This window comes from Cnephaeus nilssonii, assembly GCF_951640355.1.
Source record: "Cnephaeus nilssonii genome assembly, chromosome: 6".
NCBI lineage: Eukaryota > Metazoa > Chordata > Mammalia > Chiroptera > Vespertilionidae > Cnephaeus > Cnephaeus nilssonii.
This window is the reverse complement of record NC_137077.1, coordinates 54,781,384-54,807,964: the sequence shown is the minus strand read 5'-3', so window position 1 is coordinate 54,807,964 and position 26,581 is coordinate 54,781,384. Positions and strand designations below refer to the sequence as shown.

General features: G+C 55.0%; 3 protein-coding genes across 6 annotated transcripts; 2 read left to right on the top strand and 1 right to left on the bottom strand.

Moving 5' to 3' along the window:
* Positions 1-1,976: 1,976 nt before the first annotated feature.
* On the top strand, positions 1,977-4,862 carry CDK4 (cyclin dependent kinase 4). Of its 2 annotated transcripts, none has more exons than XM_079774071.1 (8): positions 1,977-2,116; positions 2,581-2,817; positions 2,985-3,120; positions 3,240-3,407; positions 3,561-3,670; positions 3,913-3,963; positions 4,099-4,234; positions 4,487-4,861. In XM_079774071.1, exons 2-8 carry the CDS (start codon positions 2,600-2,602, stop codon positions 4,577-4,579), a joined length of 912 nt encoding a protein of 303 aa, XP_079630197.1. In that variant the 5' UTR covers positions 1,977-2,116; positions 2,581-2,599; the 3' UTR covers positions 4,580-4,861. The 2 variants fall into 2 exon arrangements, with proteins under 2 accessions (XP_079630197.1, XP_079630198.1); XM_079774072.1 differs by having other exon boundaries at positions 1,984-2,116; positions 2,505-2,817; positions 4,487-4,862.
* Positions 4,863-5,048: 186 nt separating this feature from the next.
* TSPAN31 (tetraspanin 31) lies at positions 5,049-7,779 on the bottom strand. The gene is made up of 6 exons (XM_079774073.1): positions 7,562-7,779; positions 6,894-7,061; positions 6,567-6,647; positions 6,081-6,212; positions 5,677-5,790; positions 5,049-5,574 (listed from the first exon to the last, which is right to left on the bottom strand). The coding sequence occupies exons 1-6, from the start codon at positions 7,622-7,624 to the stop codon at positions 5,500-5,502; spliced, it is 633 nt and encodes a 210-aa protein (XP_079630199.1). The 5' UTR covers positions 7,625-7,779; the 3' UTR covers positions 5,049-5,499.
* A 2,305-nt stretch (positions 7,780-10,084) lies between these two features.
* Positions 10,085-25,162, top strand: AGAP2 (ArfGAP with GTPase domain, ankyrin repeat and PH domain 2; the record flags this gene model as incomplete). Of its 3 annotated transcripts, XM_079775433.1 has the most annotated exons (19): positions 13,708-14,884; positions 16,565-16,623; positions 17,264-17,351; positions 17,549-17,634; positions 17,781-17,928; positions 18,918-19,052; positions 19,385-19,494; positions 19,916-20,074; positions 20,234-20,320; positions 20,403-20,507; positions 21,226-21,388; positions 21,554-21,673; positions 22,450-22,578; positions 23,423-23,482; positions 23,711-23,859; positions 23,954-24,044; positions 24,147-24,369; positions 24,474-24,729; positions 24,903-25,162. In XM_079775433.1, 19 exons carry the CDS (start codon positions 13,723-13,725, stop codon positions 25,143-25,145), a joined length of 3,573 nt encoding a protein of 1,190 aa, XP_079631559.1. In that variant the 3' UTR covers positions 25,146-25,162. The 3 variants fall into 3 exon arrangements, with proteins under 3 accessions (XP_079631561.1, XP_079631559.1, XP_079631560.1); XM_079775435.1 differs by lacking the exons at positions 13,708-14,884; positions 23,423-23,482 and adding an exon at positions 10,085-10,244; XM_079775434.1 differs by lacking the exon at positions 23,423-23,482 and having other exon boundaries at positions 13,723-14,884.
* Positions 25,163-26,581: the final 1,419 nt, after the last annotated feature.

The following is a 26,581-nucleotide window of genomic DNA, read 5'->3' as shown; positions in this document are numbered from 1 at the left end:
ACGGCTCTAACCAATTGAGCTATCCCACCAGGGCTTGGGGTTTTTCTTACTAGTCCCAGCTGCCCTTACCAGCAAGGGCTCAGAGTTACTATCAGAATGCAGAGGGAGAATCTCTACTGACATATCCTCCGTTTTGCCCTGGAGCATGCTTTATATTCTTCTCAAGCCTGAACTCTTACATCCTCAGCCACATGGTTAAAGAGAATAGAAGTTAGGGTAGAAGGAATGAGAAATAGAGTAATAAAATGGTTTCAGATTTTATTTTATTTTTAAAGACTAGTTTATTAATTCTTAGAGAGAGAGGAAGGGAGAAGAGAGAAACATCAGTGTGAGAGTTTAACATAGATTGGCCACCTCCTGCACGCCCCCTACTGAGGATCAAGCCCGCAACCAACCTGGGCATGTGCCCTACCTGACCTGGAATCAACCAGCAACCTTTCTGTGCAGGGAGGGTGCCCAATCGACTGAGCTACACTGGCCAGGGCTGGTTTCAGATTTTAGACAAGTTGTCACAAATGAGACACTGATTCCTTCCTTCCCTTACTCCCATCCCCGCAAAGGGTTGGGAGATAAAGAAGTTGGAGCCAGTAAAACCTGGAAAGCCAGAGAGAAACCTGCCCCTTGTCTACTTCTCTGTATCTATGAGCAGAGGCCATTTGGGAAAGGTTTGTGTTCGGGGCAGGGGCAAGGGCTAAGAAAATTTGCACTGGAGGAAAATAGCACAATAATGCCATATAATGAGTCACAAGGTTTGCAGAAGAGCACAAGTCATTCTCATGTAAGGTGATGGTCCGTGGTAGTGGCTGTGGTAACTTACTGCACATGCTCACTCATATATATATATATATATATACATTTTTCTATGTATGACATATATATCATACACATACACACATATATCACAATATCTTAGTGCTGAAAAGAACCTATCTCCCAATCATTGGAAACTTCTCTGCCAGAAGGCATGTGGTGGTCCTAGGAAGGGGTGGAAATTGGGAAGAGGGGAGGGAATTGCCCCTCTTCCTATTGGATTACTGTATTAATCTGCCTTTCATCAATCCTTTAATCCTAGTTTTGCCCTCACATTGACACTGTATACTCCCTATTTTGTGTGCGCCCTGTTGGCTACATCTTTACAGATAGTCTTTTTAAAAAATATATATTTTTTTATTGATTTCAGAGAGGAAGGAAGAGAGAGAAACATCAATGATGCTCCCGCAACCCCCCCCCCCCCCCCCCACTGGGGATGGAGCACGGTCCCTTGGCGGGAATCAAACCTGGGACTCTTCAGTGCGCAGGCCAACGCTCTATCCACTGAGCCAAACCTGCTAGGGCTTTACAGATAGTCTTATCACTACTTAAAAGGGCTTGTGACTTGAGACACCAAAAAACAAACAGACCCAAAAACAACCCCACATCCACACGGGAAGCAAGCACTCAGTAAAACTTGTTGAATGAATGAGTGAATGAAACAAAGACACAAGTGAGAACTCGTTTTCCCATGGCAGTGGAGCAGAAAGGCCACCGCACCACCTCCGGTCCCCCGACACCCGCGCCCCTCCCCCACATAGAGAACCGGGGAGTGAGACTGGAGAAGGCCTGCAGCCCGCAGTGGGGATCTGGGTGGCCCAGGTTGCCATGGCACCGCCTCGGCCTCCACCCTCTCCCATCTCCCCCCAACCTCCACCCCACCCCGCTTGGGTAGTGGCAACTAGTCACGTGCTTTGCCGCGTAACCACACCTCTGCTCCTCAGAGCCATAGCATGCGGTCACGTGGGATAGCAACAGGTCACGTGGTCGCCGTCGTCCCTCCTCCCCATTCTCGCCGCCCCCCAACCAGGCAAAGCCGCTCCCGGCCCCTCTGCGCAGGAGTGGCTGGTCACGTGCCCCGAACGTCCGGCGTTCGCCCCTCCCCCCGGGTTTCCGCGCGCCTCTTTGGCAGCTGGTCACATGGTGCGGGTGGGGGTGAGGGGTCCGCTCTAGCTCGCGGCCTGTGTCTATGGTCGGGCCCGTGCGGTCCAGCTGCTCCGGACTGAGCTCGAGTGTATGGCTCCGCAGAAACCGGCTCCTGGGCCCCGATAACGGTCCGCCCCCGCAGTCCCCGGCGCGGGGAGAAGTAAGAGCAGCCCCTACCCGGGAATGGAGACCATTCTCAACCACTCTGGCTTCCTCCGCGGGCTAGTCACAGAAGGGTCGCTGGAGGGAGGGACGTGGGGCAGGGCGTAATCTGGTCCTTTGTGGTCGTGGCAGGGGTAGTGTTAGGGCTGGGGTGTAGGATCTTCGATGCAGGGGGTGTGTCGTGTGGGCTCTTTCTTTGTGGCCGGCGCGACGGTCCCAAAGGAAAAGAGATTTTTTTAAAAAAAATTCTAGGGCCTCACGTGGCTGAAGGGGTTGGGGCTGGAGTCATTGTATTACCTGAGGGGCGGGCCTGGCCTCTTGGAGGACTGGGAAGGGGAGGGGTGCTGGTGGTGTGTCTTTGTGATGTGTTTTTTCTTTTTCTGGAGTTACTTTGTTGCTGTAGGCTCAGACCATCCGAACTCTGGAAGGGAATTTCGGTGGTAGGAGTCTCTGTGATTGTAGGGTCTTCTCTGATCTGAGAATGGCTACCCCTCGGTATGAGCCAGTGGCTGAGATTGGTGTTGGTGCCTATGGGACGGTGTACAAGGCCCGTGATCCACACAGTGGCCACTTTGTGGCCCTCAAGAGCGTGAGAGTCCCCAATGGAGGAGGTGCCGGAGGGGGCCTTCCCATCAGCACAGTTCGTGAGGTGGCCTTACTGAGGCGGCTGGAGGCTTTTGAGCATCCCAATGTTGTCCGGTGAGAAGGTGAAGGGTTGGGAGTGGGTAGTAAAGGGGGAAAGACACCTAGATGTGGGGCGTGGTGGTCTGGAGAGGAGTGAGGATCCTGAGGAAATAGCATAGGGAAGGTCATGTTGGGGCCAAAAGGGGTTGATCCATGAGTAACCCACCATTTGTTCCGGCCAGGCTGATGGATGTCTGTGCCACCGCCCGAACTGACCGGGAGACCAAAGTGACCCTGGTGTTTGAGCATGTGGACCAAGACCTACGGACATATCTGGACAAGGCACCCCCACCAGGCTTGCCAGTGGAGACCATCAAGGTGCGTGGGGTGGGCAGACGATGAGAGAGGTACATTGGGACCCGTGCAGTAGAAGCCGTTGTGATTTCAGGTATGGCGCCTAGTTTCCAGTTGCTCTGTACCTCCCCCTTCCAAACCAGGATCTGATGCGCCAGTTTCTAAGAGGCCTGGATTTTCTTCACGCCAATTGCATTGTTCACCGAGACCTGAAGCCAGAGAATATTCTGGTGACAAGTGGTGGGACAGTCAAGCTGGCCGACTTTGGCCTGGCCAGAATCTACAGCTACCAGATGGCACTTACACCTGTGGTCAGTAGAAAGATGTTAGCCAAAATGGGTTCTGGTTGGGGGTAGGAAAGCGCCCAATAGCAGTCGAGAAGTCATGTGTTTTGTGACATCAGTTAAGTGGTTGTGCTTTATGGTAACCCGCAGGGCCCTATCCACTCTTCTAATTCCCATTAGGTTGTTACACTCTGGTACCGTGCCCCGGAAGTTCTCCTGCAGTCTACATACGCAACACCTGTGGACTTGTGGAGTGTTGGCTGTATCTTTGCAGAGATGTTTCGTCGAAAGTATGGGACCTAAGGATCCTGAACTATTTTGAACTTCCCAAATCTCTTAAAAATCATCTCCATATCTTGCCCATTCTTTCACTTGAGTACTACTGACCACCTTGTCTGTAACTAGAAGCTCTGAAATGGAATTAGGAACTTACTATCCCTTTAGTTTCCGTACCCTCTCTTTGAACCACTTAAGCATTCACCATTCGGCTACCACATCTTTGAAAATGATGTTGTGTCCCTTCTCACCTTAGGCCTCTCTTCTGCGGAAACTCTGAAGCTGACCAATTGGGCAAAATCTTTGAGTAAGTGACTGGCAAGGGGAAAAACATGCTCATTCTGAGTCTTTTTCTACTGCTGAGCCCTGGTAGCATTTGGCTCTGCCCCTGGGGTGGAGCCTTGGAGGACCCCCCTGACCGGAGTTTTCCTATCCCCCACAGCCTGATTGGGCTGCCTCCAGAGGAAGATTGGCCCCGAGATGTGTCTCTACCCCGAGGAGCCTTCCCCCCCAGAGGGCCCTGCCCAGTGCAGTCGGTGATACCGGAGATGGAGAAGTCTGGAGCACAGCTGCTGCTGGTACTGGGTTTGGGCAAGGGAATGGGGTGAGATTGGGGTGAAAAATGTAGTAATAGAAAAGGGACCCAAACCATCGTGGTTCCTGAGACTCGGTTGTTGGATGAGCTAGTCTTTTGCTATTGTGATTGGCCATCCACAAAGAGGAATGTAGAAAATAGCCCGTCCTAGTATTGTTGAGGGTGAGCAAAAGTCGTTTTTGGGTTTTTTTTCCCCCCTCACGACTGACTTTCGGACCTTTGTCTCCCCTCTCAGGAAATGCTGACTTTTAACCCACACAAGCGAATCTCTGCCTTCCGAGCCCTGCAGCACTCTTATCTACAAAAGGAAGAAGGTAACCCAGAGTGAGCAATGGAGTAGCTGCAACAGAACCAAGAGAAGCTGTCATTTACCTTCCTTTGAACACTAGAGTGCAGAGCCTCCCACCGAGAAGGCGCTCTGTGTCTTTTTATCTGAGGCTGTGGAGTCACTTCCTCCAACTTTTTACAGAGAATATCTTGCTGGCTGCCTTAATGACATTCCCCTCCCTCTCCTCCTTTGGGGATTATCCTTCTCCTGCCCTCCTGTTTCCTTATACCAAGGAGCATGTCCCTTGTTCTCCCCTTCCTCACCTTGATATTGGGATCCTTTTTTATACGGGGGGAAAAAAACAAAACAAAGAAATATGGTCTTTTTTTTTTTAATGTTTCTTCCTTTGATTGGCTTTGCCATTTGGGGATTTGGAAAAACCATTTGGCAGATAGATTCTCCTTAGGTTACAGGGCCTACATAGTCAGTGGAGCCCCTCAACTGGTAAGAGAAGACAAGGCAGGCATTCAATTTGCTGCTTTGAATTGGAGTTTAAATGGCTTTTATTTTTATATTCATTGACCTTCCCCCAAAACGGTCCTGTTATTACAAGAAAGATTTCTTGGTGGTTTTCTCTCTGGCTCTGTCCTTGGTTTCCCCTTGGAGCCAGGCCAGGATGTATTGTGGTGGTCCGGCATGTGGAAGGGAGGAGAGGGGAGACAGCCAGGAATGACTCCGACCCCCATACCATCTCATACACTCTCAGGAGCTTCCCATATCCACTCAGGGAAAGAAGAGGCTTCTCTGTATTCCTCATAATCTTGTCAAGGCAGAGAGCCTTGCTATTCAGTCACCTTTAGGGGACGGCAAAGGGCCTTTCCTCTTTCTCCAACAAAAAAGGTCACTGAGCCTGGGTTTTCCCTAAGGGAGGAAGAAAAAGCTTAGGGAGAACAGGAGAGAAGTCAAAAGGATCCAAAGTCTCATAGAAAGGCACTGGGGTTGGCTCGAGGATCCTTCTGATTCCGAAATCTCATTGCGAGCCAGACACCAAGGATCTGTAGAAAGAAAGGGAAAAAGATAAGCACCAATTCTGAATCTTTGGGGCTGACTTACAGATGTAGAGAAAGGGTGCATATGAGAGGACTGGAGAACGTTACCTCTGTAAAGCTAAAGAAGAGTCCAACACCCCCCAGGATTTTTAGGGCTTCATCTGAATGTTTAAGAAACTTTTCTCCACACATCTGGCATGTGGGTCTCCGGCTCTTGCAGACCTAGGATAAAGAGTGTGTGTGGAGGATGCAGAGTTGCTAAGAGATGCCCTGTCCCAACACCTATGATAAATGACCCTAGAAATTTACCAGTTTTGATCAGTATCTTACTGATTGAAATCCCATTTAGCTAGTTCTCTATAGCTTTTGGATCCATACCCACTCCCAACACAGCAGCACACAGCCCCAATATAAGAGAGCTGCTAGAGAGGCAATCCTATTCAAACTAAAACCTACCAATTTAGGCACTGTCCTTCCCCAATTTTCCTACCCACCCTTCCCCGCCAACTCACTGCAGTGCAAAAAGCATAATCTTGTTGATACATGGTTGTGAGGTTGAATAAGCCACAACAATCAAAACTTCTTTCCAGTTCATCCCGGGTCTTGTTGCTCATGACCCACCAAGAAGCATTGATGACATCTGTCTGGAGGATATATACGCAGAGGGAAATTATTTGATGCTGCTAACCTTAAGATTCTCCCTACATTTTGATCTCAGTTCAAGTACCTCAATTTCCCTACTCCAGCAAAGGGAGTCAACATTGGGCGGGGCAGGGGGGGGCGCGAGGTGAGGAGGAGTGTATCACAGTTATACAGTCCCAATGATAAATATCCACCTAAGGTTCTCTTACATTGTCATGGAAAATTAGCCAGACATCCTAGGGAAGCAAATAGCTCGAGTCTGGAAGTGGTAGATCTAAGAATGATCTTTGGGGCAAGACTGTTAGGGAGTTAGAGGTTAGAGGAAAATGCAAGTACTTGAAAGGTTATCCCCTTACCTGTTTGCTTCGGTTAATGGCCAGGCATGACCAAGAGATTCCAAACTGGAAGACGAAGACCAAACCAAGGATGATCATGTACTGAGAGGAAGAGTTATGGGGAAAAAGTCCTAGATTCCTTTATGTTCCACCTCTAACAATCATCTGATTTTATCTATTCATAGAACTTACACAACTATGTCAGTTGAAAGCAATAAAACCATTAGCCCCGGTTTCATAGAGCAGAGCAGAGACATGTCCCCCCAGATCCCTGAGGTCTAATTTCTTCCTAGCCCATTCAGCCCTCCCAAGAGTTCTCTAGTGCCCCATCACTTTGGGTAAGGATACAAAGAACAGCAGAACTTGGTGGTGGTTAATAGCACCGACCAGTCCAGCCACTGCGATGAGTAGGAGGAAGACTCCCACAGCAATGACTCCTCCGATGATATGGATGCTGGATACCAGACCCAGGCCCTTACCCCAAGCAGCCACTCCGATGAGCAATAAGCCTACCAGCTACGGGAAATAGAAAGCAGGATACATATCAGAACTCTAGCGTGCAGCACAGCCCAAGGCCTTACAGGGCACCCGGGACTAGAAGGAGAGGAGGTGCTATGGGGATCTGTAACATCCCTGGGCACTCCTACCCTAGGAGGTCAGAATGGCTGGGATGGAGTGGGGGTGGGGGGTTGCAGGATAGTAATCTATGAATATAAAAACCGAACCTTTAGCTTCATCCATCACTTCTATTTTGGGAGAAACTAAAGTTCACAAAAAGGAGGGAGAGGTCTTTGTTCCCACAACCCCTAGTTCATTCCGCCACCCCCAAACAAACCCTCCGATCACCGGAAGTCTCCCCTCTACCCACGGAAGTCCCCAGGAATTCCCTCTTCGCCGGAAGTTCCTGGGAATCTTCCTGGAACACTCAGTACACCCCTCTACCCACCGGAAGTCCCCTGAATAATCTCCCCACTCGCCTCTCCACCTTGAAGCTTTCCCCACCTCCAAAACCTCACCATGTAGACCACGTTGAGCGCGCACAGCGCATTCTTGGAGCAGGCAAAGCCACCGCAAACCATCTCCCCAGCTTTGGGGACCCCAGTGGTCCCAAGGACTTAGGGAGAGGGTCTTAGGGACAGTCTTCCTGGACCCCGACAGCTTCTGTCTCTTTAAATCTAGTCCACCTAAACCCAATTCTCTGCGCCTGCACCGTCCCACCCCTGCCTCTGGATTGGAGAAACTCAGGGCTAAAACAGAACGTCGACGGCCTGAATGCCAATCAATCTGCATTGCGTTACTGACCCGCCTCCCGGCCCCTCCTTTAGGTTCTTTATAGGATGAAACTTAAGAGTGGAGGCAGGGCTTGCAAAGATTCGCCTAGAGATCAGTGCCTAAACTTGGAAACCCCGGATGAAAGTGAAGCTTTCCCTCGTCGCAGCTGGAAGAGGCTAATCCCGGAGAGGAGGTTTTGGAGAAACTCCGGCGAAGAGAGAGAAGACAGGACTGCCCGGGCTAGGCGAAAGGGCTCCTCCCTTGTCCTACAGTGACCTCACGATGATGCCATTGTTTGTTGTTATTGCATCACACTCGGGAACACCCAGAGGAGCAAAATATTGAGTTATTTAGCCCAACCACAGAGGTCCTGGTTTGGGCACAGCAACACCAGCAAATCCTTACACATTTGCAAGCATGTCCACTAGTACACATGTCCCGTTCCATATCCCCCCCTAACGGGTGTGAATATACTCGATATTAAAAATGTAAAACAGCAGCCTTGGTCAGTGCACTACTATATGTGACAAAGCCACAGACATGGGTGTGCCTGATGCCTTCAGAACACATGCCTGGCCCAGAGCTTGCAAAAAATGACGAAGGGAGGGGTCTGGAATATGAATAAATCAGAGTAAGGAAGAGTCACACATTTTCACTCTGGGGTGGGCACAGTGGATGGTTGGTCAACATATGTTTATTATTGAACAAGTGCTTGGACACGCTGCCATTTTTATGGGAATGGGAAAAGAGGAAGAAGCAGTCTTAGTAGGAATACAAATGAAAAACCTCCCTTCAACCCCACAGAATGGTTTAAGTATGTGTGTACTTGGATTCAATGACTGCAGAAGCAGTATATAGTCTTATTGCTAGTCAGACTGCATGGTTCCAGTTTTCCAATCACTAACTGTGTAATCTTTGGCCAATTAGTTAAGCTTTCTGTGCCTGTTTCCTCATCTGTAAAATGTAGATAAATAACAATACACCTACCTCTTGAGTTGTTGTGAGGACTGAATGAGTTAATATATGTAAAATGCTTGGAACAGTACCTGACACATAGTAAATACTAAGTATTAGTTACTGTTCAGACAATTTTACAGGTTCCAGTGGGTAATCTCAACCTCAGTTTCCTTATCTCCAGCTGCAGACATATTCATATAGCTACAATCCCCTATCTTTTATAAATTGATATGCAGAAGAACAGACATTTGGCAGGGCCAGAAAGGTTGGAGTCTTGAAACAAAGTAATTAGATCAAACCATCCACCATTTCTCCCCTCATCCTCCCTGCATCTTTGTTCTGTTCTTGAATTCATCTACCCTCTTCTTTTTCTGGTCCTAAACCAAGAGCAAGACAATGGCATTAGGGTTAAGGGGGATTGGTTGGCAAGCAGCCAACCAGTTGGGTGGTGTGGTAAAAGGGTATCAGAATTAGAAGATCGAGAGCCACCTCTTTGTTTCACTTTCTTCTGGCCTCTCTGAGCTTCCGTTTTCTTTGCTGAATACTAATCCTACCCCTTGGGCCTGTCATGAACATGATATATATGAAGGTATGTTGTTAACTATTGTGTTATAGACAAGTTAATTATTATGGAAGTAATTGAACATGGAGCATGGTGGTTTTGCCTGGTTATAGGTTACGGTCCTTCTCCATAACCTATTTTCCCCATAACTGCTTGACCCTTTTAACCAGGAGGTGGTTGCAGTGGGTAGCTGACTGAGGAAGGGTTACATTGCAAGAGGTAAGGATGCAAGCTCTTTAGATGTGTAGAGTGGGTGGTGATTACAACTCTAAACTGGAATGCAGGGCTCTAAGAGTGACAGGCTAAGTGTGTATGGATTCCTGCAAGCTTGAGACTGACACAAATCTGTAGGTCACTAAGAGTTTAGGATTGCACCTGGGACCTGGCTTGCCACATTCTCCCAGCACCAACACCCATCTTAATCAGCCACCTCCCACAGGAGGCCCTAGGGTGCTTGGATGCTTATTAAGGTTTCTCCATTTACCTGACAGGGAAATCTTAGCAGAGGCTGGCTGGCAGAGCTGATGAGCCAACACTAGAGGGAGTGGGAGGTGCAGGAGGTAGTGCTGTCCCAGGCTGTGGGTTTGAAACTCACCAGTCAGGAAGTGAGGCCGACAGACGGAAGGGCGGGCAGGGGCGGGGAGTTCTGGGGCACAGCAGAAGGGGCCTTCTGGAGTTTGGGGGCTGTGGGGCCATGGGCTTCAGGGCCAGAGGTTGCTGTTAGCCTGGCAAGGCAGGTTTGGGTAACATGCACGCCCAAAGGCAGCTGGCTGTAGCTGCAGTGAGAGCAGAAGTCAAACGACATGAGGTAGCCAAGCAGGCTCTAAGCCGCCTCAGGAAACTGGCAGAGAGGGTGGGCGACTCGGAACTTCGTGACAGCATCCAGGCCTCCCTGAACAGCATACGAGGTAAGAGAAGGGTTAGCTCCCAACTTGGGGGTATCGGGGACCAGAAGGGGCATAGAAGAGTTTAATGGGTCCTACATCACTTCCCAGTAAGCCATTTCCTAGTAGTCCCCAAGATGGAGCTGGGATTTCGGGGAAGAATACATTTGGAAAAGACGGAAAAAGACATGGGAGGTGTCTTTCTTCCTCTTTCCCCAACTCGGAGCCTTCTCCTAGGGGATCAAAATACAGGTCACTGCTGAGCTGACCTTCTTGGAAATGGAGAAGTGGGTGAGCATGTGGTAGGCTTGGACCCTGCCTGGGGAATCCGTGGCAGGAAGCCGCCTGGGGCAGGAGGTTCTGGGACTGGATAATGTGTTCATTCCCAGGACCCACGAGGGATCAGTGACCTCTTGTTCTCCAGCTGTACAGAGAAACACACACACAAATGCGTACACACATGAAAACGACCATACAGAGAATCCCAGGCCCCCAGGCACACACTAACATTCACGCAGCATGCTCTGCACAGCCGACGTGCAGAGAAGTGCCTCAGGACTCTTCTAGGTCCCCTCTCTTCTCCATGCTCCGGTTCCTGTCTTCCCCCCACACACCTTCCGCTCTACCTTCTCAGTGCCCTTAGCACACAAGTGATGACAATGCAGGAAGGAAGTGCTGCCATGGCAACACCATCCGCCACATCCTCCTGCCCACCCCAGCTTCAACGCTGTGGTGGGGCCCTGGCAGGAAGGGCTCATCCATCCACGAGGCACCACCACTCAGGACCTGATGGAACTGGAGGGCTCTCTGGACCGTTCCCGTCTCATGACCTCCGGGGTGGCAGCGAGCTAACAAAAGCGGGCTCCTTTGCTCAGGAAAGGTGTCTGGGAGAAGCACACCCTCCATATCCTGGTGTCTTCCAGCCTCTCCATTTTTAGCCGCTACTTGGGGGTGGCAGATGGGGGCGGTACAGAAGACCTCCTGCCAGATCTCTCTGATGGTAAAGGCCACCAGAGCACAACTTTTGGAAGGAACAGTTTGGTTCGGGTTCCTAAGGGAACAGTCTGATAATACCCTCCCTACTGCCCTTCTGACGCTGGTGCCTCCTGTCCCCCACCCTCTGCCAAGAACCACAGCTGACACCCTCCCTACAGCGTTAATTGTTGGAAAGGCAGACCTAGGGGAAGTGGCCCCATGGGGCCTCCTAGGGAGGAACTCCAAGCCCCATTCCTGTAGAAAAATAGGGGGGAGAGGGCATGTCTAGGGCAGGTAGAGGCCTCTGCTTAGCTCTGGAGGAGGGGGTGAGGAGGGGTAGAGGCTGTCATCTCTGAGAAGACTCCACTTTTCCTAAGTGATTTGTTCCACTCTCCCCAAGAGTCGGGATTCTGTTCCCTTTAAGGGGACACCTTAAGGAAAACTGGGGCCACCGATGGAAGGAAAAAAAAAATTAAGCCAGAATCAACAAATCTCCTTCACTCTCTTTCAGAAAAGACTACTGAAGGGTCTCCTGTCCTGGGGATGGTGTTATCTTGACGCTGCAAGGGCGGGGTGCGTGGGGAGGCTGCGGGTCTCGGGGCAGGCCCGGGGAGGGGTTGGGTACAGGTCTAGGGGGAAACAAAGGGTATCCAGCATCCCGGTACCGCCCTCCACCCTCCACCCCTACCAGGCCGCGCACGCCACGGGCTCCTGCTCCAAGAGCCGCCCACGACAGCACTATTATAGTCTCGGCTGCGTCAGGAGGATGGGACGCCAAATTAGGGGAACGCTGAGACTCCCCGAGTCCAGGGGTGGGTTCGCCAAGGCTGGCGGGAGGCCTCACCTAACTCCCACCCCAGCCTTGCAGGGTCTCCATCTCGGTTGCCCGTCGGCCTAACCCCTTGATCCTTCTCCCCCGGCTTGAGGACAGTGAGCCTTGCACTGCAGGGTCCCTAGAGAGTGGGAGCTACAGGAACTGAGGGGCTCCTTATATTCGGGGGCGCTAAATAACCCACATGTAGGTAACTAGTGGTGAGGGTGGTGCCTCCATGAACCCCACATCACATGGCAGTCCCCCGCCTCACACACACACACACCACCATGTACACGGATCCCTCCTCTCGGCTTATCCCCGCTGTTTCTGAGGCACTCTTGGAGCTGGGGTTGCTATGGAGACGGGATGCATTTTAGTATGGGGGGGGGGTGTCAATCTGTAGACATATTCCTTCTCCTTCCACCTCCAGCTGCAGCCTTTGATTCACATTTCTGCCTGGGCTGTTCTGAGCCCCCAGGTCTCTCCCTGCCGGAGGCACCCTCCCCTCCTTCCTATCCTGCTAAGTTCCGTGTTTGTCCCCGTCCCCAGGGAACACTTTTCAAGTTCACTTTGGGACAGTTGTGTTCAAAACGTGGCCTCACTGATGTATCGCCTGAGTGGGGGTGGAGGTGGGCGAGGGGGCTGGGTTATGGGGAAGGGACACGTGCAAGTGCCTGGGGGAGACAAGGGGTCCTGGGAACAGCATTTCGGAGTTCCCCACCTTTCGGCATCAGCTTCCCCAGAATTTGCTCCGTTTTCGCAGCGGGCTGTTCACTCCTAGACTGATTTTTACCCCAGTCCTTGAATGCCGCACCCAACAGCCGCGCTCCCTTACTGTGCTGTGCTCGGGGAGGGGGCTAGAGTGTTGGAGTAGGTGAGTCCAAGTTCCAGGGAATCCAGCCCAGGGTTTGGGAGAAAAATCCAGTCCTGGATTTTGCACCGCCTTCGCAGACAGCCGTGCTGGTAGAGAGAAGGTGGGGGAGCGATGGGGGGGTGGGGGCTGCCTCCTCCTCAATGTGAGGGGAGCGCCCGGACACAGCGCGCATCCGGACCGAGCCGAGCCCCGGCGAGCCCCCCGGACCCTTCGCCCGGATCTCACGCCCCTCCCCTCCCAGACCCCACACCCGTGGGTTCCCACCCCTCCGGCTTCCCCCCTTCCTCCCCCGCCGGCGACTGTATCTCCATCCCCAGCATCCTCCCCGCGCCCCTGCGAATCCCCCGCACGACCAGCCCCATTTAGCTCCCCACCCTCCTAGGGACCCCCTTCCGACCCTCACCCTGTCCCTCGAGTCCCCATTCCCCGCCTCTGCCTCCCCCGCACCCATTCCTCTTCTCCCCAAGCCTCAGGTCCCCCTTTCCCTCCCTCTCCCCTATTTGCCCCCACTCCTGTCTTCCCCGCCCTCCCCGCCCATTCAGCGCCCCCACCCAGGCCGGGGTGCACGGCCCGGCGCGCCTCCCTGGAGCAGCACCAAGGTCCCGGGGCTCCGACGGGGTGGGGGCGCAGGGCGGGGAGCATGGGGAGGGGGCGCCCCGTGTGATGGGAGGGGGGCGCAAGCGGAGGCGGCGGAGGCGGCGGCGACAGCGGAGCCGGGCCGGGGGCTCAGCGGGGTCCGGGGGCTGGGGGCGGCGAGCAGGGCGGCCCCATGGCCGGGCCCCCCTGAGGCAGTCCAGGGGAGCCCCCTCCCCTCCCCAGCTCGGGGGTCTCGGGGCCCCATGAGCCGGGGCGCGGGCGCGCTTCAGCGCCGGACAACGACCTACCTCATCTCGCTGACCCTGGTCAAGCTCGAGTCGGTGCCTCCGCCGCCGCCTTCCCCGTCTGCGGTCGCAGCGGGCGCCCCTGGGACCAGAGGCGCGGAGACTGGGGATCCTGGCAGCCCCCGAGGCTCGGAGGAGCCGGGCAAGAAGCGGCACGAGCGTCTCTTCCACCGGCAGGATGCGCTGTGGATCAGCACGAGCAGCGCGGGCGCTGGGGGCGCCGAGGGCGCCGAGACCCCCGCCCTGTCCCCGGTTCCGGCCAGTCCCGCCCGCCCCGTCTCCCCGGCTCCCGGCCGCCGCCTCTCCCTCTGGGCCGCCCCTCCGGGCCCCCCGCTTTCCGGGGGGCTGAGCCCCGACCCCAAGCCCGGGGCCGCTCCCACCTCCTCTCGGCGCCCCCTGCTCAGCAGCCCGAGCTGGGGGGGCCCAGAACCTGAAGGCCGGGCGGGAGGTGGCGTCCCCGGCTCGTCCTCCCCGCACCCGGGCACTGGCAGCCGGAGGCTTAAGGTGGCGCCTCCTCCGCCGGCTCCCAAGCCTTGCAAGACCGTGACCACGAGTGGCGCCAAAGCCTGCGCGGGCAAGGGCGCAGGTAGCCGCCTGTCATGGCCCGAAAGCGAGGGCAAGCCCAGGGTCAAGGGGTCAAAGAGCGGCGCTGGGACGGGAGCTGCCGCCGCCGCTGCCGCAGGGGCGGGAGGAACGGCAGCCACGGCCCCTGGTGGGGTCGGAGCTGGGTCCGGAGCCCGAGGGAAACTGTCCCCCCGGAAAGGCAAGAGTAAGACCTTGGACAACAGTGACTTGCACCCCGGACCACCTGCCGGCTCTCCTCCTCCACTCACCATCCCAGCAACCTCGGCTCCAGCCACTGCTCTCACCGTCGCCTCCGCGATGCCAACGGGGCCTGCACCTCCCAACACTCTGGAGCCCCCGGCTCCGGGGCTGAAACGCGGCCGGGAGGGGGGCCGAGCATCCACTCGGGATCGCAAGATGCTCAAGTTTATCAGCGGCATCTTCACCAAGAGCACAGGGGGGCCTCCTGGCACCGGGCCCCCTGCTGGACCCCCGGGCCTGTCCTCTGGCAGCGGGTCCCGGGAGCTGCTGGGCGCAGAGCTCCGCACCTCCCCTAGTGAGTAGGACCAGAGTCTGAGAACCGGGCGGGGAGGGCGCCTGGAAGGCGCAGCTTGGGCCGGGGGAGCCCTGTGCAGGACGGAACCGGGGAGCTCCTCTCCTGGGTGGGCAGAGGAACCGGGCTGACTCCTCTGCCAAGGACGGGGGGGAAGGATTCATAAGAGGTCCTGACGGGCGTGAGGAGCTACACGGTGGGACATGAGAAATGACTTGATTTCAGGGGGATTCAGAAAGCCTCAGAGCTTTCTGGGAAAATAATACCCTCGGTCAGAATGACTGTTGGAAATTGCTCAAGCTCCAGACCCCACTTCCAGCCCCAGCTGGAGTCTGGGAACATGGGAACAGGACTTTGCCTTGCCCAGAGGGACATTGAAGGGGAAGGGGGTTAGGAAGCCTCAGTTTCCCCTGAGCACTGGGGGCAGGTGGCATGAGAATGACCTTGCAGGCAGCTGCTGGCCAGGGGCAGGCCCTCCCCTGGGCTGGGAGCAGGCTGGCGGGGCAGCAGGAAGGGACTGTTTCTTTCCATGCAGGTGGATTGGGAAGTCAGGGAGCTAGGGACTGGGTCGTGGGGAACAGGAACACTTGCCCGTGAAGTGAGAGGGGGCGGAAGGAAGCCTCACTTGCCCCACTGCCCACCCAGGCCCCAGAGCCTAATTGAAACCCCCAGGGGGCTGACCAGGAGTGACTCAAGGGGGGACCTGCTGCAAAGGCAATTCTTCCCCCCTGGAGACTTGGGAGGGGTACGGAGGAGGTGGTGTTTCGTTCCCCGGGAGGGGGTGTCTTTAGTTCTTATCTTTTTCCTCCTGGAAGAGAGGCGAGGGACTCATGGTTTAGCTCACACTCCTGGAGGGGAGGCAGGTCCGGGAGCGGGGGCGGCTCCCGGGGTTTGGCTCTGGAGCGGGTGGGAGCAGATGGCTCCGGATCCCAGAGTTCCCACCGCAGCTGCGGCACCCCGGGAACGTCCGGCCAGTGTCAGGCGCGGGGGCTGGACCCGGCGGGCGGAAGGAGCATCCTGCCTCCTCCCACTCCTCCAGGCCTGTGGCTTCTCTCCGCCAGGGAGTGGAGCCCTTCCCCACGTTTCTTTTGGAGCATGCTTGTGGGGATGGTTGTGGGAGAAGGGGGCATAGAAAATCCAAGCACCATTCCTTGGGCTGTGGAGAGGGGTCAGGGCCTTCAGCCATTGACCTTGAAAAAGGGAAGGCATATCCCTCACCTCAGTTTCTCTCCTGTGAAATGGAGATGGAGGAAGATCCACTCCCTTCTATGTTCCAGCCCCGCCTCCTAGGGTCAGCCCGGGAATCAGACAGGCATTTGGGTAGGAGACCCTCTTAAATTCTTCCCGAGGAAAGGACCCACCGCTGTCAGAGCCCTGGTCTCAAGGTCTGGGGCAGGGACTTACAGTTTGGGGATGTGTTTTAAGGGAGATGCCAAGTGAAGTATTTTCGTCTTGCTGACTCTGTTGCTAAGCAACCACTGAGCGGCAGCAACAGCTGTGCGGAGAGCTGGCTAGGATGGGAGGACTGGGGACCACTCTCAAACCTAGCCTTTCCACGCAGCTCCCCAGCCCAGGCAGGGATCTGAGGGTTAAGAGAAGCTGCGAAAGGCGGAGGGGTGGCTGCGGGTTGGAAGTCCTCCTGAGCCTGGAGCATCCCCTCTTACGGCGCCTTTCCCATTACAGAGGCTGTGGTCAATAGCCAGGAATGGACTTTGAGCCGCTCCATTCCTGAACTGCGCCTGGTAGGTACCTGGTCCCCTTGTCCGCAGGAAGGCTGCCCTCCTGTTCACTGCGCTCTCAACTCTCTCTCCTTCATCTCTCCCTTCCCCTCTCTCTGTGAGAAAAGGGAATCGTTTTTTAGTTCTCCTGAGATTCTACCTTCATGGCACCTTCCTGAGGCTTGCTACAACCTCACAACTTTTTCTTTAGTCTCTTTTTCCCTGTTTATCCATGGTTGTCTTTCAGGCTTCTCCTCACTTCTGGGATCTCTCCTATAGTCCTTCATGTTCTATTGCCTAGATTGGGTAAAACTTTTCAACCAGTGCCTAGGGCTATGCCATGCTCCCTCCCCCCTATACACACATCTAGTATGTTTTCTAAACAGCACAACACACACACACACACACACACACACACACACACACACACACACACATACACACACACAAATGGTACTGAGTGGCTGACATTATTCAGCTTTTTGGGATTATTTCTTGCCATACTCGGGGCCTGATCTTCCCAGATGCGCTCCTGACTGTCATCCAGGCCCTGTGGGACCCTCCCTGGATGATTTAACACTGCCAATCTCTTCAAGTTCTCCAGACTCAAGCATACTGCCACCTCTAAACTCCTGTAATCTCTGCTCTACAAACTTGTCTGCAGGGTGTACTGGGCGACGCCAGGAGTGGGAAGTCATCGCTCATCCATCGATTCCTGACTGGTTCATACCAGGTGCTGGAGAAGACAGAGAGTGAGTTCTTAGGAGCCATAGTAAACTAAGGATTGGGGTCAGGGATCCAGGACTAGTGACTAGGCAGTGTGATCAATGACTAGGTGGGAATGGAGACCAGAGGGAAGGATGAGGCCATGACAGCCAAAATAGAGGGATGATGGGGTGGTCTGGTGACCTGTGACCCCTGACCTATCACTTCCAACCTTTCTGCACAGGTGAGCAGCACAAGAAGGAGATGTTGGTGGATGGACAGACTCATCTGGTGTTGATCCGAGAGGAAGCTGGGGCACCTGATGCCAAGGTGAGGGGTGAGGTATGGGGTAGGCAGGCTTGCTGGGGTCAGCACTGGCCAAGGGAGTAGGCTCTGGTTTCCCAGATCTAACTGGGAATAGCATCGAAAGAAGTGGGCTTGTTTGACCCTCTCTTTGTCTCCTCACCCCCCGCAAGTTCTCAGGCTGGGCAGATGCTGTGATCTTGGTCTTCAGCCTGGAGGATGAGAACAGTTTCCAGGCCGTGAGCCGTCTCCACGGGCAGCTGAGCTCCCTTCGGGGCGAGGGACGAGGAGGTCTGGCGCTGGCATTGGTGGGGACGCAAGGTAAAGAGGGGCTGGGAAGGTACTACTGACGGCTACTGGGGTATTGCCCAACATACAAGAGACCTTGGTGAGGTATAGAAATGGCCACGTGGATTCTAGTTACCTCTGGAAGGAGCCTGATCTCCAGATAAGGGAGCCATTAAACCAACACTAACTTCCCAGGACCTGAGCAGAGAGAAGGAGGCTCTCCCGGGAGGAAGGGACGGCTACAGTAGCATCTCCATCCTCGGAGATGTCGCCCGTCATGTGTTCTTATGCTCTCATTTCCTGATGCCATCACCACGGGAAAGAAAGCTCAGTCCCTAGGGCTGACAGAAAGCCTTTTCCACTCTCCCTTGCCGCAGCTGGGTCAGGCTGACACCTTTCAAAGGAACCTATTTAAAACAAAGAGAACGCACACAGGAAATGATGGAGAAAGCACAGAGGGCAGAAAACCTTTTAAAGAAGTGACTCAGGTGCTCAGACTCTCCACCAGGGCCGAGAAAAGCTTCTTCCACGACCACCTGTGTGAGGCTGGCAGGGCTGTCTGGATGCCTGTCCAGCAGGTGCCTGCCCCCACCTGTCGCTTGCCTCCAGGTTTCCCGGGGCAGAGTGAGCAGGCCACCTGTTACGCACGGCTATTCAGCCTTTTCCTAGTTCACATGCCAGGCGTCCTCCCTTTCAGTTCAGGGTTCATTGGGTTTGCAGGACAGGGTGATTGTCACTTGTGAGCCTCCACCATTTTAGATCTTGTCAGGAAGCTCCACCCGACTCTGAAGGGTTTTCTGAAGACAGATACAGAGTGCACTCAGCCTACTCATAACGCAGCTGGGCATTTGAGCTGGGGCCAGAACTTAAAGAAGGCTCTGTACTCCATCCCACCGGCCACAGGAGAGAGACTCTCTCACACCCTGTCCCTGGTGGGTCCAGCCTGGGCCCGGAGCCCAAGGGAAAGGAAAGCAGGAAAGACGGGGAAGGGCCTTGATCCCGCTTCTTTCCTGTGTCCTCAGACAGGATCAGTGCCTCTTCCCCTCGGGTCGTGGGCGATGCTCGTGCCAGAGCTCTGTGCGCAGACATGAAACGCTGCAGCTACTACGAGACGTGTGCGACCTATGGGCTCAATGTGGACCGGGTCTTCCAGGAGGGTGAGTGTGGTCATCCCAGCAAATGTGGGAAACGGGGCTTGAGGCCTGGGATAGTCTTGGAGGTTGCGCATCCAGGCCTCTCTCTGGGGATGATAGGTAGGTCGTTAGCCAGTGTGGGAGGCAGGGGGGATCAGGGAGGTCAGAGAAGTCTTGCTTAATAGCCACAGGTCTTTCTGGACTGGAGGAGCTGGAAAGGTTACATGTGGCACGAAGGCCACACTGATAAGGAACTTGGGGCCTATGTTATCTCTTGGGGATTTCTCAAAGCTGGGCACCGAAGGGTGTTCTTGGGTATCTGCCCAGCTCACACCTCCTTCCCCTCCCCCCTTCAGTGGCCCAGAAGGTGGTGACCTTACGCAAACAGCAACAGCTTCTGGCTGCCTGCAAATCCCTGCCCAGCTCCCCAAGCCACTCAGCTGCTTCCACTCCCGTAGCTGGGCAGGTGAGTTGGGGGTTTCAGGGTCCACCGAGGGGCTGGTAAGAATCTGAGTGGCTGGTGATTCAAGGATAGGTTCAGAGTGCCCAAGGAGGCTGTGGGGCGGGGGGAGACAGGTGGGAATGGTAGTGACACCATTTGTAAAAGTGCATTGGACTGGAAAACTACACTGTTTCAAACATCGTTTGCAATGTCTTTGAGCAAGTCACCTAAACCTCCCAAGGTTGTTAGGAAAATTATATGGCAAAAACTTGTGAAGTCAACTTTGTAAAACTAAAGCACTATGACTATGCTAGTGAGGAGTTTGCTTATTAATGCTAATACACATAAATGGTGATGAGATCAAGGAATTTCTCAGGTTGCTCATAACTAAATGTCACTGAAGCATGGTGGGATGGGAGCATCTCAGCTATTTTGACTTCTCCAGGCTAGTAACGGGGGCCACACTAGCGACTACTCTTCTTCCCTCCCATCCTCACCCAATGTTGGTCACCGCGAGCTCCGAGCTGAGGCAGTGGCAGTGGCTGGATTGAGCACCCCAGGGTCCCTGCACCGGGCAGCCAAGCGCAGGACCAGCCTTTTTGCGGTATTGGATATGCTGACCCCCATCCCCTGTCCCCTGTTACCTGCCCATCTTCTCTGGTCCCTAGACCCCTCTTTTGGGCCCTTATTCATCTGTCTTTCCTGTCCTTCCATCAGTGTATCCCTCCATCCATCCTCTAACTGATGCCAATAACCATTCCAGAATCGCCGGGGCAGTGACTCTGAAAAGCGGAGCTTGGACAGTCGGGGAGAGACAACAGGGAGTGGGCGAGCCATTCCCATTAAACAGGTGGGTGGTCCAGGGGCTGAGGGCAGGCTGGAGGCAGCTGATCCTAACTGGGCTCACCCACATGTCTTTCTCCATACCACAGAGCTTTCTACTAAAGCGAAGTGGCAATTCCTTGAACAAAGAATGGAAGAAGAAATACGTGACCCTGTCCAGTAACGGCTTCCTACTTTACCACCCCAGCATTAACGTGAGTGGCAGAGGCTGGCCGGCCACAGGGCTGGCCTTAGACCCCTTCCAGCTCTACGAGTCTGTGCCTCCGACAAACACTAATACTTCTGGGAAGCTCGTCTGGTTCTCTTAAGTTTAGCAAGCATGTTGAAGGTTAGGTACCTCCCAGGTGCCCATCCCGGGGATGAAAAGGTAACAACATCTCCCCAGGAACTTTCAGCCTAGGGAGAGAGCATGGAGAAAGGGCCTGCACCTGGCCTGCCACTCAGGGAATGCTTTCCGGGGGAGACAATGCTGAGCCAATACTGTTTGGCTCACCCCCTAGAAGCTCATCTCAGCCCACTGAGCTCTATGACCCCCCATATATATATATATATATATATATATATATATATATATATATATATATATATATATATTATTGATTTCAGAGAGGAAGGGAGAGGGAGAGAGAGATAGAAACATCAATGATGAGAGAGAATCATTGATTGGCTGCCTCCTGCATGCCCCCTAGTGGGGATTGAGCACAAAACCCGGGCATGTGCCCTGATTGGAATTGAACCGTGACTTCGGTCGATACTCAACCACTGAGCCATGCTGGCCAGGCTTTTTTTCTTTTCTTTAAAAAAAATTTTTTTAATGAGCGCCCCCTCTTGAGTCCTTCTCTACTTCCTACTATTAGTTGCTTCCCAGCACCACCAACCTTCCCTATATTCTCAACCCCTGTGCCCCTCCAGGACTACATCCATAGTACCCACGGCAAGGAGATGGACTTGCTACGAACAACAGTCAAAGTCCCTGGCAAGCGGCCCCCACGCGCCATCTCTGCTTTTGGCCCCTCAGCCAGCATCAATGGGCTCGTCAAGGACATGAGCACTGTCCAGATGGGTGAAGGCCCTGGTGAGTGGGGCTCATGACAGAGGAGCCAGGGCTAGGGGAAAGGAGGGGTGGTAGGGAAGTAGGGACTGGATAAGTGAGAAGGTGGGTGACAAAGATGTACCACTAAGGCATGGGCCCAGAGACTGAGTGGCTCACTGAGGTTTTATATTCTTCTCCTTCCAACAGAGGCCACTACTCCCACGCCAAGCTCAAGCTCCAGCCCCAGTTCCCTGCAGCCACCATCAGATCAGACATCCAAGCACTTGCTGAAGCCAGACCGGAATTTGGCCCGAGCCCTCAGCACTGGTCAGTGCGGACCCATCTTCCATCCACTATCTTCCAGATCCAGATGGGATGTGGGTGGGAGATGAAATTGGGGTGGAAGCTTGGAGAGTGGAATCCAATGCATGGGTGCATACATTAAGCATCTACTGGGTGCAGGAACCAAGCTCAGCATTATCGTGTTCATCATGATGTTTAAGACAAGTGGGTTCTAGAGCTAAATTGCCTGAACTTGAATCCTGGCTTGCCACTGGGGCAAGTTACTTGATCTCTCCATGACTCAGTTTCCTCATCTATAAAATGGAGATAAACAGTTTCTACCTGAAAGGGTTGCTTTAAGGCTTAAAAAAACTGAGAACATTGTCTAGCACATAGGCAGCATTCAGTGTTTGGAATGTTTATATATATATTAAATAAATTATAATATATATATATATATTTTCTTAATTTATTTAAAATAGCAAGTAACATTGTAACAAGTAATCCTTACAACAACCTTGTCAGGTCAAGATTATTATCCCCATTTTAGGGATGAAGAAACTGAGGCTCAGAAGATTAAGTGACTTGCTCAAGGTCTCAAGGCCAGTAAGTGGCAGAGCCAGGATCTGAGTACAGGTCTGACTCTAAACCACTCATCTGCCCACCTCCTCAGGAATAATCAAGGGGGACCTCCTGGAGAGGGACAGTTGAAAGGAGGGAACCCTAAAATGCCAAAGCTAGTTCAGGGGAGGAGACAGGCTATGATGAAATCAGGAAATCTGTGGAGGGGCAACTGAGGCAGCTGTGTCCCCCTTCCTAAGACTGTACCCCATCTGGAGACCTGAGCCCCCTGAGTCGGGAACCTCCTCCTTCTCCCATGGTGAAGAAGCAGAGGAGGAAAAAATTGACAACACCGTCCAAGACTGAAGGCTCCGCTGGACAGGCTGAAGGTGAGGCCTTGGTGGGCAGTTGCACTCCCACTCTGGACCCTCACCCCCAACTCTAGATCCCGGGCCTAGTTCCTGCAGGAGGAGGAAAAGTGTCTGAGCTGAGTGCTTGACTATCATTACCACTTTGCACATAATTTAGTGAGAAAATGAATGGACACTCCTCAGCCCTCGTCCTTCCTCTCGTTGCCCAGTCAATGCCTTTTACCCCAGCAGTCCCCAGCACCCCTTGATCAATGACCCCTCTCCTAATGACCCTCTACTTCCCCTTCCTGCCCTCAACTCTGTTTACCACCTCAGCTCCTGCACCCAGAGCCCCATGACCCCCAGGGACTCAGCCCCTGGTCTCAATGTCCCCCTTTGACTCCTCAGCTCCTGACCATCCAGCCCCTGTTCCCAGCAACTTCCTATGATCGCCAAGCTCCCCTGACAGCTCTTGACCCCAGTGAATCCCCCAAATCCTCAAGACTTTTCAACCTCAGACCCCCTCACCCCAGGCCTGTACCCTTTCCCCATGTTTACTCAGATCCTGACCATCCCTTCCCCTCCCAGAGACCCGGCTCCTCATTGACCATGATAACCGGTCCCCACCGCCCCTGCTCTCTGCTGGGTGCTCAGACCCAGTCTCCAGATCTGCCTGCTCTCATGGCTCTTGGCTTCCGCTCTACTCTGCTCCGGGGCCACTGACTTTAGTTCTGCTTTCTCTCCCCACCTGTCTGTCCTGCTTTGTCTCTGGCACTCTGTCACTCTCTCTCCATCTCTCCATCTCCCTCTTTCTCTCTTTCTTGGTCTTTTTCTCTGTTCTGCTCTCTATTCTATCTCTATATCCTTCGCTTCGGGAAACCAGCCAAGCGCAAAATGTGGAAACTAAAATCCTTTGGTAGTTTAAGAAATATTTATAAAGCAGGTAACAAGCGGGGAGCTGGGAGGGGCGCTCAGCTGGGGTGCAGAGGGGTGGGGGTGCCCCTGCCTTCCCCTGCATGTGCGCGGGCTTCCTGCTCTCCCCCACCTCTGCTTCCCCAGCCCCTCTGCCCACTCCCAGGGGCTTGGGGTGGACATCAGGGAGGAAGGTTTGGGGAAGGCAGCTCTTGTTTGAACTCTCTCCCTCATGACCCCATCCCATCCCCCCACCCAGAGGAAAACTTCGAGTTCTTGATCGTGTCCAGCACTGGTCAGACGTGGCACTTTGAGGCCGCCAGTTTTGAGGAGCGGGATGCCTGGGTCCAGGCAATTGAGAGCCAGATCCTAGCCAGTCTGCAATGCTGTGAGAGCAGCAAGGTCAAGGTAATGGGGGTGAACGGTTTGGGGGGAAAGCAGAGGTGAGTGTCTGGAGAAGGGCTCCGAGGGAGAGTCAGTAATAACCCAGCCCTTTCTGCAGCTGCGCACAGACAGCCAAAGCGAAGCCGTGGCTATCCAGGCGATCCGGAACGCCAAGGGGAACTCTATCTGCGTGGACTGCGGGGCTCCCAGTGAGCGCAAGGGGGCAGTGGAGGGGCCCGGGAGGGAGTGTGGTTTCGGGGTGGGTGCCCGTGTTTGCTCTGCGGGGAGCCAATTTCTCACTCCGTCCCCAGACCCCACGTGGGCCAGTTTAAACCTGGGCGCACTCATCTGCATCGAGTGCTCGGGCATTCACCGGAACCTGGGCACACACCTGTCCCGCGTCCGCTCGCTGGATTTGGACGACTGGCCTCGGGAGCTGACCCTGGTGCTGACGGCAATTGGCAACGATATGGCCAACCGCGTGTGGGAGAGCAACACGCGGGGCCGAGCCAAACCCACGCGGGACTCCTCGCGGTATGTGCGAGGGAACAGATTGGGGGGCTCCCAAGAGAGGCCACGGCGGGGGGTGTCCTGAGTGGGGGTCCCGAGAGCCCTTCCCATTGATCCTGGTCTTGCAGGGAGGAGCGTGAGTCATGGATTCGCGCCAAGTACGAGCAGCTGCTGTTCCTGGCGCCGCTGGGTTCTCCGGAGGAGCCTCTGGGCCGCCAGCTGTGGGCTGCAGTGCAGGCTCAGGACGTGGCCGCCGTCCTCCTGCTTCTGGCCCACGCGCGACACGGGCCGCTAGACACCAGCGTAGAAGACCCGCAGCTTCGCTCCCCACTGCACCTGGCGGCCGAGCTCGCCCACGTCGTCATCACGCAGCTGCTGCTGTGGGTACGTGAGTGGGGGTGGGTGAAGGGGTCTTGGGGGGCTCCGTCCCGGAAACAGCCAGGCAGGGGGAGCCTGGTATCCTCACAGGGACCCTGTAAGTGGGCCCGGAAGTCTTGGGGAGCGGCGTGCAGGTGGCCCCCCGGGGCTGCGCGATAACCGGCCGTTTCCGCCCGCAGTACGGCGCCGACGTGGCCGCCCGGGACGCGCAGGGCCGCACCGCGCTGTTCTACGCCCGCCAGGCCGGGAGCCAGCTGTGCGCCGACATCCTCCTCCAGCACGGCTGCCCCGGCGAGGGCGGCAGCGCCGCCACCACCCCCAGCGCGGCCACCACGCCCAGCATTATCGCCACGCCCAGCCCCCGCCGCCGGAGCAGCGCCGCCAGCATGGGCCGCGCCGACGCCCCCGTCGCGCTGGTATAGTGGCCCAGCGGGAGAGACACCCCCACGGGCCGGGCACGACCGCACCGGGTGGACCGCTGGACAGATGCACCCACTCACCATTCCAACCCGCCCCCCGCCCCTTGAGAGCACTTCTTCCCCCCACGAAGGCACAGCCCTCACGCCCCCCCCCCCCCCCCCGGAAGACACAAACGCACCTCCTTCTCCCCAACGAGGCATGGAGACCCCGCCCGACACGCCCCCTCTCCACTGTTTGCACCCTTGGATTGCTCTGGGTCTACCCGTTCGGTGTTTGAGGAAGGGGACGCCCGCGCTTCCCTGCTCCTGGGCCAACGATGCCCACTCGCGCCCCCTAAGGGCGGGGGAGCGATCCGGTCCTGCCTGTGCTTGACAATCCCAAGGCCTGGAGCACATCCCCAGGCTGGCTCCTGGGGCGACGCCACGCCAGAGGGAGGGCTTAATTCGGGGAGGGCTAGCCCCGGGACTTGGGGCCAATAAGGGACCCCACCCCTTCCATGCTAATCTCACTGCCCAGTGAAGGGGAAGGGCAGCGAGGGGCAGGACCCCTGCTGCCCATGAGGGGTAGGGGGGTCCCCAACCCTTTCCGTGAAAGGGACCATGAGGAGTGGAAATCAAGACGTCCCCCTGAAGCCACCCATGGATGGAAGCTAAAGGGCTGGGGGAGCCAAGAGCCTGGGTCCCTCCTCATTACTATCTTAGGAGGGAGAAGGGATGGAGCAGGAGCAGGCTACGGGGGCTGGGGAGCAGCCTTGTAATTTATTGCTTTGTTCCCCAACAAGGGGACAGGGGTGGGCAGGGGCTTGGGGAGGGTGTTTCAGGGTAGGGGAAGCCAAGGGAGGGAAGAGGGTGGGGTGGGGTGGGGGTGCTCTTGGGTTGTGAGTGTCTGTGACCGTGACTGCGTACCTGTGACTGTGCAGCGCCCGTGGTGATCTGGGGTAGGGGGCACCCCTACAATGGGACCCCTGTCCCACTATTTTTCATATACAGCCCCTCCCTCCCACTGGAGCTTCTCCAGACCATTCCCTCAACCCCATGATCCCTCCCAGCCAGGGTAAGAAGATGTGAGGTGGCTGGGAGGGTTTCCAGCCCCCCTGCCCTATCCCCAGAAAATGGGTGGCGGGGTGGACTTACCTGGCCCAGCCCTGCCTCCCTCAGTCAACCCAGCCCTTGGGTCCTCTGTGTCAGTGGTTTCCGGTCTTTTTTTTTTTTTTTTTCCTGGCTAAAATATTTTGCAAAGGACCAGGTAATTGGGAAGGGGAGGGGGCATTGCCCCCATCTCCTCAGAGACAGGTGGTGTGAATCTTCTTCAACAGCAATTAAAGAGGAAATGATTTTGTCTAGGGGGTGAGCTGCTGGTCTGTTCTTGAAGAAGTGGGTCAGGGAATGGCCTTGGGCAAGGTGGGGAACTGGAGGTGGGAGAGGGCCCCCCTAGAGGG